Source organism: Beta vulgaris, chromosome 7 (assembly GCF_026745355.1).
Source record: "Beta vulgaris subsp. vulgaris cultivar EL10 chromosome 7, EL10.2, whole genome shotgun sequence".
Taxonomy (NCBI): Eukaryota; Viridiplantae; Streptophyta; class Magnoliopsida; order Caryophyllales; family Amaranthaceae; genus Beta; species Beta vulgaris.
In genome coordinates, this window is record NC_079208.1 from 58,062,262 (window position 1) to 58,080,325 (window position 18,064).

The window sequence follows — 18,064 nt, forward strand, 5'->3', positions numbered from 1 at the left end:
TTTAGAAAACTATATTATAGACAAAATCACTCAAGTTTATATATATATATATATATATATATATATATATATATATATATATATATATATATTAATAATGAATCATCAATTAAAGAGAATGAAAATCATACCATTATAGCAGGAATTATTATACACAAATTATTGGGTGTAATACTGCCACTGTTACACCATAATTTACGGTGTAACAACCTATAAATCCCCGCTTCATTTGTAAAAAATAATAATTCAAATGACATTAAATACATGTCATTATTTGTATAAAAAAACTAATATGAACCCGGTGCACACTAACTAATTAGTGTGCACCCGATCCATATCACGTGAGTTTATGATAGTGTATATTGATATGATATACAGTGGCGGAGCTACACTCTACCACGGTGGTGCACGTGCACCACCTTAAAAAAAATGCAATTTTTTTTAATTTCCCCTTCTCTTTTCCTCACAACACCAACGCTCTTCTCTCTGCTGAAATTGTTAACAACTCTCATTCTTACATCTTACTGTTATAATCCCCTAGTGTGCGTAGAAGAATGTAAAATCTAGCCCATTTTCTTCAAAACCAGTAATAGGTTTAAGCTATTCCCCACATAACTCAACTTTTTCTACCAAACAATGTTTTGGTCTTCCTCTTCTCCCTCAAAAACCAATTGGGTCGTTCTTCGCTTTAAAATCCAGATTTTAACCATTCTTTTCACCTTCTTCGCCCTGAATTTCGAGATGCCTTCCTTAATCCTCAAATCCTCTGCTGCTACTGTGTGGCTGAACTGTTGTGGCTTGAGCTCGTGTGGCTCGTCGATTGGTGGGCTAGGGTTTAGGTGATAATTTTATTTTCGTTGCTTTCTTTTGTTCATACAATGTTCATGATTTATGCTTTTGTAATTCTAAGAGTGTTTAAGACTAACTATATAAAGTCTTCAGGGTTCACCAATTTCATCAGATATATTGCGACTTTACAAGTTATACTAATTCTGTTGTAGATCTAGCATATATAAACAATTTTATTTGCAATTATGGACTCCACTCATAGTAATATTCTATAATAAAAGTATATGTACTGTGTACAAACAACCTCTGAGGAGATACTCTTATTGCTAATTTCCTTTGTTAATTTCCTTTGTTGTTAGGAGATACTCTAATTGCTAATTTTAGTATAGAAGTATATGTACTGTGTACAAACAACCTCTGAGGATATTTGCGACTTTTTCTTTAAGTTTATGGAGTAGAATAATAAAAAAAAGACATGAAGCGAGTAAACTCATTAGCTTTAGACTTTTTAGATTTCTACGATTTCATATTTTGGAACTTGCTAGCTCCCTTACCTGATTTTTTTTTTTTGTCATAAATAATACCTAAGCTTGTCCTTTGCAAAATCCTGGTGGAGGTATACTCAAAACGCAAATGCTAAATCACAATGCTTTTGCTATAATTGCAGATTCCTAATTACTGGTTTATGTTTTGTTCAGTGTTACCTAATTCCCTAATTCCCCTGCGAATCGCGAATTGAGAAAAGCGAATTATGGTCGGTTTGGTTCATTTTTGGCTCATTTTGGGCGAATTGGCGAACTCAAAAGGCGAATTAGATAGCGAATTAGGTAACACTGGTTTTGTTCCAATTCGCGAAGTAGGATTTTATTATTTTTTTCTTGAAAATTGATTAATTGAAAAATAAAAGTACAATTTTAATTGTTATGGGTGTTTGTTTTCAGGTCTTAATTTGAGAAGTGTTCTAATTATTTATTTTCTTTTACTTTTGGGATGAAATTTATTATAAAGTACTTTTGATGAAAAAAAATGATTTTAATATTTGATTGGTAATTGGTTGTGAACCACCATTTGAAAAATCCTGGATCCGCCATTGATGATGTAGTGTATGTTAAAATGATATAATGTATATTAAAATGATATAGTGTATGTTACAGCGATATAGTGCATGTTATAATGATATAGTATATGTTATAATGATATAATATATGTTAAAATGATATAGTGTATGTTAAAGTGATATAGTGTATGTTAAAGTGATATAGTGTATGTTAAAGTGATTTATTGTGTTGTAAAATGATATAGTGTATATTAAAATGATATAATGTATGTTACAGCGATATAGTGTATGTTACAGTGATATAGTGTATGTTAAAGTGATATAGTGTATGTTAGTACTATTTAACGGGTCACGTGCCTGGGCCTGGTCCACACTATTTTTAGTGTGAACCGGGTCCACGCAAGTCGGATTGTACACTCAAGGCTGCTCCCTGTCAATATCATCTACATGAGTACGTTTACATAGCTTTCAATTAGATCAATTTCATAACATACAATATATAGAAACTATATCATATATTATATACTCCATCCGTTATAAATTATAAGTCATGTACGCTTTACGAAAATTTTCATTGACCACGAATTTATCTTATAATAAAAATTATAAAAATTATTTCCATTTATTTCTATTTCTTAGTCTCATGTGATTAAGGATGGTTTTAAGCAGCGCTGAAAGTGTTATTGTCCAGCAGAGATGTCTCCTTATGTTTTAATGGACATTTTATCCGCTTCTTAATATATTCACCTCACTTATCCCGAAAACGAAAAAAAGTGTAACAAAAACTCCCTGCGTAATTAAAGGGAAGTACTGTACTTCGGATTACAATCAAATGGGCTAACATCATGCACCAACGGACAATTATTAAAGAGGGCCCATTTTTGTTCATAACCAAATCTCACCATTTTCCATCACCATCATTTTGCCAAACTGTTTAAAAACAAAGAATCCAAATCACTTCCTCAAACCCAAAATTTCAGGAAACAAATATATTTACCCATTTCTTCAAATATTAAACCGTTATTATTTTCCCCTTTTAAAACGGTTTTCATTCACCCCCATATATTTGTATTATCAACCCATGATTTCTTTCAGGAAAATATTTCTGGGTATTTCGTGAGAAAGTACGAAAATGCCCCGCCCACCGGCGCCGGAAACAGAATTCCGGCCGTTTAAAAGGTGGGCCGCATGGGTTGTTCCGTCATTTGTGGTGGTGAATGTGGTATTGTTTTTGATAACAATGTACGTGAATGATTGTCCTAAGTATTCTCTCTCCTGTTTTGCTCGCTTTTTGGGGAGGTTTTCTTTTCAACCTCTTAAAGAAAATCCTCTTCTTGGCCCTTCTGCTGCTGCGTAAGTCTCACTTTTTTTTTTTTTTTGCATTGTAATGAATAATGATTGCATCTTATGTATGTTAGATCATACATTTTTTGTGGGGTTATGTATATATATTTATTTGGTGTAAATGAGCGACTGGGCGCAGTGATGTAGACGGGATTTGATCCTCGAGTATTGTCCAACAAGACTTTACTAACTAAGCTAAATGACATTTGTGGTTCTTATTTTATAGAATATTTTATCTTTATCTTGCAGAGTTTGTTAGAATAGTGTTGTGGGTTTTTTTTTTTTTTTTTTTTTAAATTAAGGAGGATTTTGAAGTTGAGATTTGATTGTTTGAGTTTGGAGGTACATTTGGAGTGTTAAATTTGGTTAGGGAGGAGGATTTTGAATTTTGCTTGTTAATGCTGAATTTTGCTGTGTAGTGTAATTATGTGTTGATTTAGTGTTTAAGATGAAGCTGACCTTGTTAAAGTTTTGATACTAGTTCGAGGTACAGTATTAGGGGGTTTGCATTTTGTTGATTGTTGATGTTGCATTAGTGAGGATTGAGTAATAAGTAATAACAATTAAGAATGAGTTGCGCGAATCAATTTAGAAGAGAAACAAGCAATGTGGTGCCATCCTATACATGGTTTATGTGAAATATGTGTCTGGTGTAATAGGATTGATGGGTGTATAAAGACTAAAGAGGTGAGTTGATTGAATTAAACACTATAGTCATGATTGAATTTGTTTGTTCAGGTTGGAGAAGATGGGGGCTCTAGAAGTGAGCAAGGTGGTGGGGCGACACCAAGCTTGGCGGTTGATTACTAGCATATGGCTCCATGCTGGGGTAGTACATATTTTTGCCAATATGTTAAGCCTTGTTTTTATAGGCATACGACTTGAGCAAGAGTTCGGTTTTGGTATGCATTCTTAGTTCCTTTCTTATTTAACCTAGGAAAAAAATTGACATCAACAATCTCAATTATAACTGATCTTCTTTAGATAGTTTTGATTATTGGTTAACTTGAAAGTCCGAACTTTGGGGGTGTCCTCTTAAAGCAGTCCCATTCCCACATGGCTTTTAACTTGGTAAACATGCAAAGAAAAGGATGTGGTGAGGACCTTAAGAAAAGAGGAAAGAGAGAATGAAACAATAATTTTCGAAATTAAAAGAAATATCCAGATGCTTAGCAAGTAATGATTCATATAGTCTGCCTAGTGCCTTGCGGAGATACTCCTAAAGTTGGCTATTGTGACTCGACTAATGGTTGGGTTTCTTTAAAGGATAGGGGTATAGATTAAGATGGCTGCTGGTGTCAATTTCTCCTTTAACCTATGTTTGTTCAAAGTTCAGAATTTCTGCTATGATTTTGCACCAAATAACAAACTTAACAAGCATGTCGATTTTTAATGTACCTGAACTAAGCATCGTTCAGGAGTCCTTTTGATCCATTCTTTGCACAGACACTATTTCCTATGTTCTGAATTGATCTGTACTGCCATTTATTATCAGTTTGTGTTTATGTTTCAAAATATGAATTTGCTGAGTTCCTTATTCAGCTTCAATTAAATTTTTTTTTTCTTTTGGTTCCTTCCATTTTGCTATGCTCCTTTCTTCATGTTGTTCGGAAACTCAGTCTGTTCACATTGCTTGTGAAATTCTAGGCAATGAACAAGTCTTTACCATTGTATTCCCTTTAGATTATCGTCTAGTACTATTCTTCGTTCTAACTCTATCCTCATCCTTCCACAGTAAAGATAGGCTTGCTGTATTTAATCTCTGGATTTGGTGCAAACATATTGTCATCTTTGTTTCTTCAATCTACAATCTCTGTTGGTGCTTCTGGTGCGTTATTTGGTCTTCTAGGGGCCATGCTCTCTGAACTGCTTACAAATTGGACAATCTATGCCAACAAGGTACTTGAAGCTCTAATTGGCTAATTGCTTTTCTTTATTATTTCTTTCCGTTCAGTCATGTGACACTGCTTTTTCCGACATTAAGGTGGCAGCTTTATTAACCCTTATATTGATCATCATATTAAACCTGGCTGTGGGACTTCTCCCTCATGTGGATAACTTTGCTCATGTTGGTGGTTTTATTACCGGTTTTCTTCTTGGGTTTATACTTTTGATGCGCCCTCAGTTTGGTTGGGTTAGCCAAAAGCATACTCGTCCAGGCTCTTGTGCTGCATCTAGTAAACCTAAGCACAAGCCATATCAGTATGTACTCTGGACTGGCGCTGCTGTGCTTCTAATTGGCGGGTAAGCTTGAATTATGATACTGTCATCTTTAACTGGCATTTCATTCACCTGATTATCCTTGGTTCGATCTCTTTTATTCCTCTACAAGAGCTTCTTATCAAGAAGCATTTCTGATCGTTGACAGAGCCATATTTTTTCTTACACTCGCTTCCGAGCTATGATTCTTTCGCCTTATTAGGAAGGAATGAGAAAATGGAAAGTGCTTATGACCCACTAAATTTCACATGATTAAAAAGTGGTACGAAGGTAATCAAGTTGTTTAATTTAGTGGGCTCATTCCTCCCTCCCACTTTCTGTTTCTTCCATGTTAATATGCTTGTCAATCTACTTGCTTGCAGAAATTTAGAACAGAGGAAATATGTGTTAGCGTTTTGCATTTCCTTTATATCAGATTAACAACACAGTGTTGATTTTTCTGTTTATGTATAAATTTTTTTCAGAATGACGGGTGGACTTGTGATGCTTTTCCGAGGAGTTAGTGGAAACGACTTTTGCTCATGGTGCCATTATATGAGCTGTTTTCCGACTGCTAAATGGAGCTGCAAGCCGCAAGAGGTGCTTTGTGAGGTATGAACTACATCCTCAATTATACACACCAGGAAAATTATCAACTTCAAATATGTTATATGAGTTTCTTTAAGTGACTCTTGGAATAAATTCATACCACTTTAACTGTTAAGCGTTGGCTAATTCTTTTACTTGTTGTTTGTTCGCATCTGATTGACTGCAGTCGACTGAGCTTGGAAGCCAGTTAAATGTGACGTGCTTGAGCAATGGACGAAGCCACATATATCCATCGACAGATGCTAATTCTTCCCGGGTTCGACAGCTTTGCTCTCAGCTTTGCAGTTGAACTTCTTCATCTAGGCTCTAATCATAAGCATTTGTCTAAGATTGTTTGCCTTGGCAAGGAAAGGCTATCTATTGTACATTGTACATGGTACATCATTCACCTAATCTGTAAAGGAAATCGTGTTGTTACACTGGCTTTGCTATCGTTTAGTCTTTAACCTTTCCATCTTTCAATTTACCTTTTTCAGTTTGTTTTTCTTTTTTAACTTTGGATTAGTTTCGACAAACAGATTTAGAAAAAAGCCCAAAGGAAAGCTAAAACAGAAATAAAACAAAAAGAAAGACTAAAACATAGAAACAGCAAAAGTAAAACACAGAAACATCAAAACTAAAAACCAAAGGTTTAAGATTGAGGCGTTGTGGACGATAGATTACAGGTTTAAATCCACCATTTCCTTCTTTGTACTATGTACTGCCTTTGTGATTCATATAGATAAAAAAAAAAAAAAAACCAAAGGAAACAAACTACACTACTGATACCATACGAACATCAAGCTTGATCAACAATAAGAATCATTCTTGGCCAACCAACTTCCTAATGTCATCTAATAAAATAGCACGAAGATCCTTAACGACGACCTTAGAATTTTGAACTTATGAAAAAGAAACCACCTTGATTTGCTAACCAATCGGTTGCCCAATCACATTCACGATAACAATGAGTATAGCCATAGAGCTATATCATGGAACTAAAACGCTCTTGTTCCGTTACAGAACGATTCTTCTGTAACAGATTTTGGATTTGCCGTTTTGCGAAATCCCGTTATAGAACGCCATATTAAAAATCACATACTTCTCGCCGAGTTGTCCGTTCCGTAACGCGAACTCGCCGCGTTAAAACACTTTTATCCCCCATTACATCCGTTCTTTTCAAATATTAGGCTATAGAATTTATAATTTAATTATATAACTAATGTAACATGATATTCAAATGGATTTAATTATATTATGTTGCGATAATGCTTTATAAACTAAAACGAAGCAAATAAGGTTAGAACATATTCATGTAAATTTTTCTAAAAAAATCACGCCGCGTTAGCCACGAAACGTTCTATATTCCTGTTACAAGTTGTTCCCGTGAACGCGACTGCGTTTTTTTTTCTCTAGGTTATACAACACTGTTGTACCGAGGGTTATATAGATAGTTAGATACCATTGACACATGGTTGATTGGAATATTGGATAATGGAAGAAACTATTATATAATCATTGAGACACATTAGTATATAATCAGTGTTTTGAAATAAAGGTTCTTATAAATAAACAATTGTATTTTTTAGGAGAAAAGCTAAAAAGGACGCCCAAATTGATGCAACGTTTTACTTTTTGACTGAGATCACATTTTTCCTTTTGACAAAAACTTGTCTTTCTATATTTTTATTTAATTATAATTTTTTTCTTGCATAAAGATTACTTTTTGAAAAAAAGATTAAAAAAATTTGTTGTGAGTGGGCACAAACACACGGTTTATCATTTCTATATAATACCCTCCCAAACACTCAACTTTTTATTTTGAGGAAAATATGAAAATAATCATCAATAAATTGTCATATAACATCTACAACAATACTTGCCCTTATCCTTATGTAAAAAATAATCTAAAATATCAATATGCAATATTTTCATTTAAATTGTAAATTTACTCGTATAAATGCTTCAATGGTTTCTTTAATACAGTAACCATAAAGAAAATTGATGACTTAAATCTCTTTATGTATAAACATCTTCAATGTTTAATGTTCAATGTTATCGTAAATTAAAATATAACCTTCATAGAGAGTAAGGCATAACTCAGTTAATTAGAGTTTTCCTTAAAAAAATTTATGAGATCCTAGGTTCAATTCCATCCCCCACCCTATATTCATATTATGTTCTTGATCTTCAACCAATAAATCAATTTCTTATATTTAATTGAACAAGGGTGAAGAGTTAGAACAACATAAGTTTTTTTTTAGTTGCCCACCGGTACATCCGAGCCCGACCCGGGCCACACACCTGACTTTGGTGGATGAGTCTTCCAACAAAAATATTGCATACAGTGAGTCTCGAACTTGAGACATCTTATAAGCGACATCAAGCTGCTTACTAGGGATGTAGGTGGGGAGAGTCAAACAGGAGACCCACCTCATCCCCTCCCCAACGAGGATAGGATGGTTCTCGGTTTGGTGGATGGTGGGGCGGGGATAGGGATAAAAACCATACCCGTCTTGGGATGGGGATGTATTTTAAGTTATATCCGCCCCACCCGGCCAATACCCGCCCAACCTTGCCAATACCCGCCCCATCTTTTTTAAATAAGTTAGTCAAAAGTCAAAAATATCAAATAGCTAATGGTCCTTTACATTATGACAAAAGCGTAAAGGATTTTGGGCTATTCCATCATTTATGTATTTTTGGGTCGTTTAATTAGGTTACTATATATTTATTAATGTCAAAAATATTGTACATGTTTCTTTTCTTGCAAGGTGAGGATTTGGTGGATGGTGGGGCGGAGAGAATGGAAATTAGGCAGGTATTGTTACCCACGCAGGTGGTGAAACGGGGATGGTTTTATGCTCATACCTGCCGAGACAGGGATGAGGATAGCCTTTGTACCCGCAATTAGGGATGGGCAAGGGTCGGGTCCAGCTGGACCATAGACCCGGGCCCTAACTTTTTTTGCAGACCCGGACCCGGACCCTAAGGGTCTGAAAAAATTGGACCCTGACCCAGACCCTTAGGGTATGGAGGGTCTAGAGGGTCTGGAGGGTCCAGTAAATTCTTTATTTTGCTAAATTTTCAACATTATTAATATCAATAATCATCTGAGATTCATATGAAACAAACACAAAAAATCGCATAAAACAAACACAAGAATTCGCATGAAACAAACATATAAATTGAAAAAAACGAAACAAACTCAAACTTATAAACTGAAAAAAAAAAACGAAACAAACACAATTCACAAACATATAAACTGAAAAAAATGAAACAAAAACACAAACATACAAACTGAAAAAAACGAAACAAACACAACTTACATAAGAGTTCAGAATGGGTGTTTTGGTATTTTAGTCTTTTAGAAAATCAGTTTTTTTTATAAAAAAAAGTTAAAATGTATAAATTAAATAAGTTTAGGGTCTAAGGGTCGGGTCTGGGTCCAAAATTTTATGACCCAAACCCTAAAAAATTCAATTAGACCCAGACCCGGACCCTTAGGGTCTGAAAAAGTTGGACCCAGACCCTTAAATTAGGGTCGGGTCCAACAGGATCTGGGTAGGATCCTGGACCCATGTCAATCCCTACCCGCAATGAAAATGGAGATTATAGTAATGGAGGAGGATGGAGATGGGAAGAACAAAATCCACCCCGCCCCCACCCTGCCCCCACCCCACCCCACCCTGCCCCAATTATATCTCTAGTTTTTAGTGCTTAGTTGCTTACCACTTGAACGAACTCTTGTAGTAAAACTAACATAAGTTACATAACGAAGGTATCAAGTACTATCAAGTATCAACCCCCCTTCACCCAAAAAAAAAGAAAAGAAAAGAAAATGTCAACCCCCATTTCCAGGTTACATTAGGTTATCCCAGAGTACACGACTACACTCCAATTCGTTTTCTATCTTGAAATTTTAGGTACTCTTGCACCTCTAATTTATGCATCATTCATTCTTCTTTCAATCTTTGAAATCTCTGTGATTCGTTACCTTTATAGTCATGGCTTCAGATTAAACCTTCGATTCTCGATTTAGGTTTCTGTTATCGTCAATTTTCCCCCATTTTCTCTTTGTTAATAATCTTGTTTCTTGATTTCGAGTTTTCTTGATGCTTTTCTACACTACCGCTGTATAATTCTGGTAAAAGTGAGGTACTTTTCTCATTAATTCTCTAATTTAGAACTTGTGCTTTGAATTGGCCGATCTTCCTTCTAGATTATAGCAAGTGAATCTGTTGTTTTTGACCTACTTAATATTGTTTGAATTTGCTCTGTTGCTCAATTATTGATTTTGTTTGCAAGAAATTTCACCTTCTTTCCACGGAATTGTGCTTGAAATTTGGTCTGATTGTGAAAATGGAGTTGATTGCTGATTCTTGGAGAGATTAATGCTTAATTGTATCAAAGTGGTTGGTAACTAAGTTTTTGAGGCGGTATCTATTTCTAGGAATCGCGTTGATATTGTTTCGAGCTGTAACGACCTTTTACGATCGACAGTTTAGGATCTGGAGGCTCGTGTATGAGTTCTTGAACTCCGTTCTAGGTACGGCCTTGCGTTGGTGCAGGAGAAAGAATATTTCAGTGTAACGACTAAGAAGCCGTCTATATATTATATTGAATAATTATGTTTAAGTGATGGTGTATAAGTATAATGATTGATTTGAGTTGGAAAATGTCAAAAGAAATTGGTAGAATAGTTTGTTCTTTATGAACTGTGAGTGTTGAATGTAGGTCTCTGAGTAGAGAAGTTTGGTTCTTACCGAACTGTGAGTCTTGATTGTGGGTCTAAGAAGAGATCTTTTTGTTCAAGTTAGTGGTGATGATGTATTGGTTAGCGTTTAAACTTCAGAGAATAGTGATTGTTAATCATGCTAAAAGATCTTCAATTTCTAAAATTACTGCCTTCTTAGGATGGAGATTGATTGCTACTGCTACATGCTTTACTATGGAGATTGAGAACATCTAATGCCAGTTCAGATTCTATTCTTGTTGTCATGTAGATCTGATGTTTCAACTGCCGGTAATGTTTTATATTAAGAACATGGTTAAAGAGGTTACTTGCATTGTCGTATCTAAAAACTTTTTTTTATAGGCTAGACAAGTTAATTCATCCTAGAGGTTCCAACAGAAAGTGGTTCTTTTTATTACAGTTTGGTTCATTTTGGAGCTATTCCTTGCTACTATACTGCTTGCTTGGCAGTACTTTTCTGCTTTATATGCTCTTGAACATGTAAGCCCTCGTAGGGATTCTGCACGCAGCTCGAGAAAGTGGACACAAGTAGGGCAGTGTGCTGAAGGATCCTGTGGCAAAGAGTTGCTGGCTGTTGGCTGCAGTGGGCTACGAGAGCTACTCGGACCACTAGTTGTAATAGTTTACTACCTGATTGTTTGCTCAGAAGTGTCTGGAAGTGTAAAATTAGGGTGGTATATCTGAAGTTTGCTCTTGCAAAAGGGTCTTTTCATTAAGCTTTAAATTTGACGTTATTGCACAAGTGCTTATTGGACCCTATAAAGTCTTACTATAAGCTATATATCGAACAACTATAAAGAACTTTTTGGGGTTGATCATACACCTAGGTTAACCCTTCCAACAACAAAAATGAGCTCTCCAATATGCTCTTTTTCTAACAACACAATGAGAAAATTTATGCAAGCTTTCTATGAAGTGGTATTGCGGAAACTTCATTGCTTTTGTAGACTAATCGTTTCTATAAGTGAACTTTGCATGTGTATCATTTAGATGTCCCTTCTTGAGTTGTTTGTCTGTGATTTTTGGTTTTAATTGATGCCATGCAGGTTGATATGGCTGGTGGCAGAGGAAAGGGATCCAGATCAAAACCTAAAGTTCTTGCACTTGGACCTGCTGAGCATGAGCCTTTACAAATCAGTTTTTATGAATCTACTGACGACCTTTCAGATGGCGAGGATGGAAAGACTGATATATCAAACAGAGAAGTGATTCCGTTAGTGGAGACACAGGTGGATGAGATGATCTCTGATTTTATTGTTAGCGATGGACTTGAAGAAGAGGATTTTATTGCAGTTGAAGTCAATGATGGGGATAAGGATGTTGTTACTGGAACAAATGTCAAAGGTGAAAAATTTTGTACACAAGAAGGAATAAAAGAGGATGTGAATGAGGTAAGTGATGGAAATAATGGAGCCACTGATGTGAGTGTTGAGGACAATGGAGAAAAAATTGACAAAAAGAAGCTAAAGGAAGATGAAGCAATAAAAACTGATGAATCACCAGAGGAAGATGAAGCACCATTGAAGTTTGGGCGTGAAGATAATGACGCTAGCATAGGGGATGAAAGGAAGAGTTCAGAGGTGATCACAGAAAGTGTTCCAACTAATAATGAAGGTTTTGCTTCTCCTGACCGTGGAATAATGGAAAACATGACAGATAATGTGGAAAATGATAAAGAACCAAGTAAGCTAGATGTAGAGGAGCCAGGAGGTGCTCTATCAGACAGAGGGGAAGAAGAGCACATCAAAGAAAATACAAGCATTACCAATGAAGTCAAGGAAGTCGCTGGGCAGATTAACAGACCCAAGAAGAAAGTAATGAAGAAAAAAGTGGTTAAGAAGGTGGTGCGAAGGCGTGCTGTGGCTGTAACTGAGGAAATGCCGCAATCTGTTGATGAGAACCCTCCATCTGGTGAAGCATGCGAAGTAGATACTAACAAGCATAACGAGCATGTTAATGATGAAATCACATCAGATGAAGCATGCAAAGAAAACAAAAATGAACATGTAGCTAATGAAGAGAAGGCGAAAGAAAAATCCCCTGTTAAGGTCAATAAGAAGCCGAAGGTGGTGCGAAGGCGTGCTGCGGCTGTAACTGAGGAAATGCCACAATCTGTTGATGAAAACACTGCATCTGGTGAAGCATGCAAAGTAGATACTAACGAGCATGTTAAGAATGAAATTACATCAGATGAAGCATTCAAGGAAAACAAAAATGAACATGTAGTTAATGAAGAGAAGGAAGAAGTGAAACCCCCTGTTAAGATCAATAAGAAGCGGAAGAAAATTGTGAAAAAGAAGGCTCCACAAGGCCATCCAGGTATAGCCACTGTTAAAGAGGCTCAAGGACCTCAATCTGGAAATGATGAATTAAAAATTAACGACCATATTGGAATTAATAAACCAGATGTGAAAAATGAAGAGGTCGAAAAAGATGGGGATAGGGCGAGTCCCTTAAAAACCTCTAGAAAGAAAAAGCTGGCTAAAAAGAGCACGCAGGAAGGTATTTCCAAAGATGTAAATAAGGCCAAACCTTCAAAGGAGGGTACATCATCAAAGAGAATTGATAGCATGGGGATGATATTCATGTGCAGTTCAGAAACAAAGAAGGATTGTTACAAGTATAAAATATTAGGGCTACCTGCTGGGAAGAAAGATGTGGTTTTAAAAATTTACAAGGGCATGAGACTCTTTCTGTTCGATGTTAACCTGAGAATGATGTATGGAATCTACAAGGCTGCTGGTCCTGGTGGATACAATATTGAACCCAGTGCATTCAAGTCACAGTTTCCGTCTCAGGTTTGTCTGACCTTAAGCTTCTCTTACTTGCTTTCATCTTTATCATCTGACTTCTTTTATGGACTATGATCTTCTGATTAGCATCTTTGAAATGGAAGTTGGAGATGTTAAGACAATCAAGTGTTATGAGGTATTGGGGATAAGTAGACTTATAATGGCTGTGGTTTAATGGGTAGCAGATTCGTTTTAAATTGAATTGAATAACTCACTCCCGAAAGATTTTTCTGCTACACGTCTGTGGGCTGTGGCCGATGCATGCTTAAATAATATCTGCTAGATAGTGTTTTACGTGTGAATCTAGCCACCTTCTACCAGTGATATATGCCCTCTATTGTGGTGTTTAAACTCTCAATGTGCATTGGAAAAATGTCTGATTAAGAAGTTGGTGGCGGAAGTTGGATTAGGAACTACTTTATGTCATTGCTATACTGCAGGGAAGAGCTGTTTGTTATGCATCAAGAATTCCCTTGTCATGTGCCTCTCTGGTACTGGCCAGCTAAGCTTTGCTTGTTAGTTGCATGGTTTATGCTGCTAAATCACTGAACCTGCAGGATAAGATTTAATGCCTATTAAATTATGCTAGACTTTGATTCCATTAGATTTGTGCAGGAGTAGTTATGACTGGTTGAAGGATGAACTGTGCATTTCGTTGTGATTCATTAGAAAGTGAAGGAAGTAAATTGCACATTTCAATATGCTTTTTAAGAATTTGAGGAAGTGAGTCTCTCTTTATAGGCTTACACTAGCTCGGGTTATTGCGACTTATATTTGGACCTCCATATATTTTGTTTCTTTCATGCATTTTGCCTATGGTGGGATCCATAACAAGTTATGTTCTTTGCTTATTTAGAGGCTTTAGGTATATGGTCTTGGATATCTTCAGGAGTCTTCATTACTTCGTCCATCATAGGAATCGGTGTGAGACTAGTCATTCTAGGTTAAGGCATTTTTGTAGATATGTGGCTTGGGTGGTAGTGACTAACATGGTTGAAATATGGTTAGCTTATCCATGTTAGCAGAGCATATTTGCACTTCCCTATCTTACAATTTTGCTCCTTATTAGATACTCTATTGTATGAATCACCATAATCCAATAAACATCCTGGTGATTGTCGATTGATATTTGAAGGTGACAGTGCAGAGATGACTAATAGGGGACTTGAGTGAGTAAGCAAATTTTAGATTCCACAGTTGGACAAAATCTGCTTATGTTCTGGTTCTAGGAGCCGAAACTTTTGATAACAAGTTGGCGAATTCACCATTCCCTGCTTACTGAGTTGCATAATGCATATTCCTGAACTTTTGCATTGCCTCTCGATCTATGTTAGTTAAACTCGGCTAATATATCCGGGGACTGTTACATGTCTGAGTATCGAGCTCGGCCATTTTATGAAAATTTTGCAGGTTTTGTGGTCTAAAACGAACAATCGTCTCATGATTGGAATGCCAAGTATTTTACATCGGTAATATAGGTGATTTGAAGTGTATAAGTAAGACGGGGCCTTCATTTTTGCTTATTTTAGTACATGGAACTTGGGTAGCCATTCTCCTGACAAGATATTTCACTATCAAATGTACACAAATTACGAGCACCTATAGCTAGGTGCTCCCATGGGAGTTTATTTGCTCATTTGGCAATCTCTTAATGGGCATAAAATAGTAAATGAGCATAATATACTTTGGTTAGGTGCTCCCAGGGGTAAAATGGAGGCTTTGCCCAAACTATTTGTATGCTGGATGCCATTTCTCGTAACTTAGCTTTGCCCAATCTCAGTGGGGCTAGTGGTACCCCTTACTGTTGGACCTTGAAGGAGTGGGGAGTAACCAAGGAGTCGTTTCTTTCCCTGAGATAATGAGAAGGGGGAAGAGGAAAGAGAAGACTAAATTCAAAACTTTGCTTCTGGCAGGTACGTTTTGCTGTCCTTGAAGATTGTGTGCCATTAGCAGAGGAAAGATTCAGAAAGGTCCTTAAGGATAATTACTACACAAAGAACAAGTTCAATTGCCAGCTGAACAGTGAGCAGGTCTCAGATTAATCTTTTCATTTCCTTTTTAAAAGCATCTTTAACCAGCCATTAGGACTAGTCTTTTCCAATTAGTCTTAAAATCTCTATTACCTTGTTACCTCACCAACAGGTCAAAAACTTGTGTAAGCTTTTTCATGAGACCAGCAAGAAAGCTGAATCCATCATAGAAAGTGGGAACAGAAGAGCAGCTGCCACCAGCTCATCCAAAAAAGAAAGTGGGAGCAAAAGAGCAGCTGCCACCACTAGCGCACTCAAAAAAGAAAGTGGGAGCAGAAGAGCAGCTACCGCACTGAAAAAAGAAAGCGGGAGCCGAAGAGCAGCAGCTGCTGCCACCAGCTCATCTGCAAGGCGAGACAAGAAGAGAAAAAGGGTAGACGATCGCCGTAGAGGAGCAGGTGCACCTTTTGAGCTGGAAAGAAGCCGGCGAAGGGGTAGGGAAGATACAAGGCATGTTCCTGTTGTCATAGATGATAGAGGTCGTATAAGGGCTCATGAAGAAAGAAGGTATTCTCCTGTGGTGATAGATGATAGAAGCTGGAGAAGAGCTCAGGAAATAACAAGGCATGTTCCTGTGGCCTTAGACGATAGGAGTCTGAGAAGGGCTCAGGAAGAAATAAGGCATGCTCCTGTGGTTATAAATGACAGGTATCGTGGACTCCCTATTTATGAGAGGGAAACCTATCTGTCGTCTGTGGCACCAGCAGCAACTTTATATCAGCCTTTACGAGCACTTAGTCCTCCACGCACCAGCACATATGCGTATGATAGAGCCTTGGGAGTTGATCCTTATAGGAGGGATTCTGTGCTAGATCATCAAGATCTTGGCCTTTCAAGTTCACGGGAATCAAGACTTACAATTCAGCAAGGCCAGCAGGACACATATCTGTCGTATAGAGAAAGAGAACCCCATGTCTACAGTGGACCCATATATAGCACTGATACAAGGAGAGAACATTACGATTATACTCCTGATGGACGGTATGCTGATTATCGTCCGCCACCACCTCTGTATCGGAGGTACTGAGTAATCCTAGGGAACGGCTTATTAACTGTGCCTCTAAACAATGGTGAGCATTTTAGTTTTATCTGGTGATTGACTGATGTCCATTGCCATTGAGGTATCTTTAATTTTATGCATTTAATTCTGGTCTTTGTACTCTGTTCTTTTAGAAGAACCTTTCTGTATTTTAATTGGTTTTTTTTTTTTAATAGTGTCAACAAAAATGGTCTGACTTGCTTTCACAGAATCACAATAGCACCCTTTTAAGCATTACAAAGGCTATGTTGTAGATGATATTCAATATTATGAATACACGTTTATAACCATGCTTATGTTCCTAGGAACACATGCTTCTCCATCAAAAAATCTTTACTCAATCTGTTTGTTGGAAATTTGAGATGTCCTGCTGATATATCATACGAATCTCTAACCTCGACCTTGCTTTCATAGGATAAGTCTTAGATGTTTTAATACGCAATTTGGTGTTATTAAATTAATACTCTTAGCGTGTGTTTGGTTGGGAGGAAAGTAATTTTCAGGAAAATTATTTTCCTCACTTTATTCAGTTTGGTTTGGATTAGATTAAGAAAGGGAAAATTTGGAATGAACTTCATTTTTCAAGGGTGAAAAATTACTTTCCCTAGGGAGGCAAGGGAATCCACAGAAATATAGGAAAATAGCTTCAAAGGAAAGTTACTTTTCTTACAACCAAACAAAGGAAGATCAATTTGAATTGAATTTTCCTCTAGGATTTTTGTGAGGAAGGACCAATTAAAATAGGGGTTTTGTGGGGAAAGACCAGTTAAGATTTTTTTTTGGAGAGAAGGGCCAATTAAAATACTTTTGTTGGCAACTTAACATCACATTACGATTTTTCAACCAAATTGTCAACTTTCTAGCGTTGACTTATTTTTCCGTCTAAAACTTCGATTTTTTTGTTTCTCCTCCTCCCCCCACTCTTACGCCCTACCCACCGGAATCCTCCTCGCCCACTCCTACGCCCTACCCCACCGGAATCCTCCTTCCCCACCCCTACGCCCTATCCACCGGAACCCCCCTTAGTCCCCTACCTCGAAATCCTCTCTCTCCTTTCCTAGCTTTATCCTTCTTCTTCACCTCCCGATCTCAAATCCTCCAACCCCTTTTACGCTGGTTACCTCTCTCTCTCCTCGTGGGTTCCTGCTCTCGTGCTTCACCTATCGTAGGGCGCAGGGGAGGACGATTTTGGTGATTATGGCGTAGGGATGGGGGGGAGGATTTCGGTGGGTAAGGCATAGGGGGTAAGGGAGGAGGGTTCCACTGGGTAGGACGTATGGATGGGGAAAAAGGAGAAACAAGAAAATCGATGTTTTGGACCGAAAGATAAGTCAACGTCAAAAAGTTGACAATTTGGTTGAAAAATCGTAATGTGGTGTTAAGTTGCCAATATAAGTATTTTAATTGGTCCTTCCCTTCAAAAAATATTAAGTGATATTTTTCCACAAAAACCCTATTTTATTTGGTCCT

At 37.0% G+C, this 18,064-nt stretch overlaps 2 protein-coding genes across 7 annotated transcripts; both read left to right on the forward strand.

Moving 5' to 3' along the window:
- The first annotated feature begins 462 nt into the window (after positions 1 to 462).
- On the forward strand, positions 463 to 6,460 carry LOC104900100 (RHOMBOID-like protein 1). Of its 4 annotated transcripts, none has more exons than XM_010687440.4 (6): positions 463 to 839; positions 3,929 to 4,092; positions 4,926 to 5,089; positions 5,175 to 5,434; positions 5,875 to 6,001; positions 6,165 to 6,460. In XM_010687440.4, the coding sequence occupies exons 1-6, from the start codon at positions 637 to 639 to the stop codon at positions 6,285 to 6,287; spliced, it is 1,041 nt and encodes a 346-aa protein (XP_010685742.1). In that variant the 5' UTR covers positions 463 to 636; the 3' UTR covers positions 6,288 to 6,460. The 4 variants fall into 4 exon arrangements, 3 of the variants coding, with proteins under 3 accessions (XP_010685742.1, XP_010685743.1, XP_010685741.1); XM_010687441.4 differs by lacking the exon at positions 463 to 839 and adding an exon at positions 2,634 to 3,199 and having other exon boundaries at positions 5,316 to 5,434; XM_010687439.4 differs by lacking the exon at positions 463 to 839 and adding an exon at positions 2,665 to 3,199.
- A 3,275-nt stretch (positions 6,461 to 9,735) lies between these two features.
- On the forward strand, positions 9,736 to 16,884 carry LOC104900101 (uncharacterized). Of its 3 annotated transcripts, XM_057396388.1 has the most exons (5): positions 9,736 to 9,903; positions 10,431 to 10,526; positions 11,780 to 13,531; positions 15,439 to 15,555; positions 15,668 to 16,884. In XM_057396388.1, exons 3-5 carry the CDS (start codon positions 11,786 to 11,788, stop codon positions 16,580 to 16,582), a joined length of 2,778 nt encoding a protein of 925 aa, XP_057252371.1. In that variant the 5' UTR covers positions 9,736 to 9,903; positions 10,431 to 10,526; positions 11,780 to 11,785; the 3' UTR covers positions 16,583 to 16,884. The 3 variants fall into 3 exon arrangements, with proteins under 3 accessions (XP_057252371.1, XP_010685745.1, XP_010685746.1); XM_010687443.4 differs by lacking the exon at positions 10,431 to 10,526 and having other exon boundaries at positions 9,738 to 9,903; XM_010687444.3 differs by lacking the exons at positions 9,736 to 9,903; positions 10,431 to 10,526 and adding an exon at positions 9,910 to 10,135.
- Positions 16,885 to 18,064: the final 1,180 nt, after the last annotated feature.

Coding starts and splice junctions, on each gene's coding strand:
- LOC104900100 (XM_010687439.4), top strand. CDS start 2,979: ATGCCCCGCCCACCGGCGCCGGAAACAGAATTCCGGCCGTTTAAAAGG. Junction 4,093..4,925: donor TGAGCAAGAGTTCGGTTTTG/GTATGCATTCTT, acceptor ATCCTTCCACAG/TAAAGATAGGCTTGCTGTAT. Junction 5,435..5,874: donor GCTGTGCTTCTAATTGGCGG/GTAAGCTTGAAT, acceptor AATTTTTTTCAG/AATGACGGGTGGACTTGTGA.
- LOC104900101 (XM_057396388.1), top strand. CDS start 11,786: ATGGCTGGTGGCAGAGGAAAGGGATCCAGATCAAAACCTAAAGTTCTT. Junction 13,532..15,438: donor AGTCACAGTTTCCGTCTCAG/GTTTGTCTGACC, acceptor TGCTTCTGGCAG/GTACGTTTTGCTGTCCTTGA. Junction 15,556..15,667: donor GCCAGCTGAACAGTGAGCAG/GTCTCAGATTAA, acceptor CCTCACCAACAG/GTCAAAAACTTGTGTAAGCT.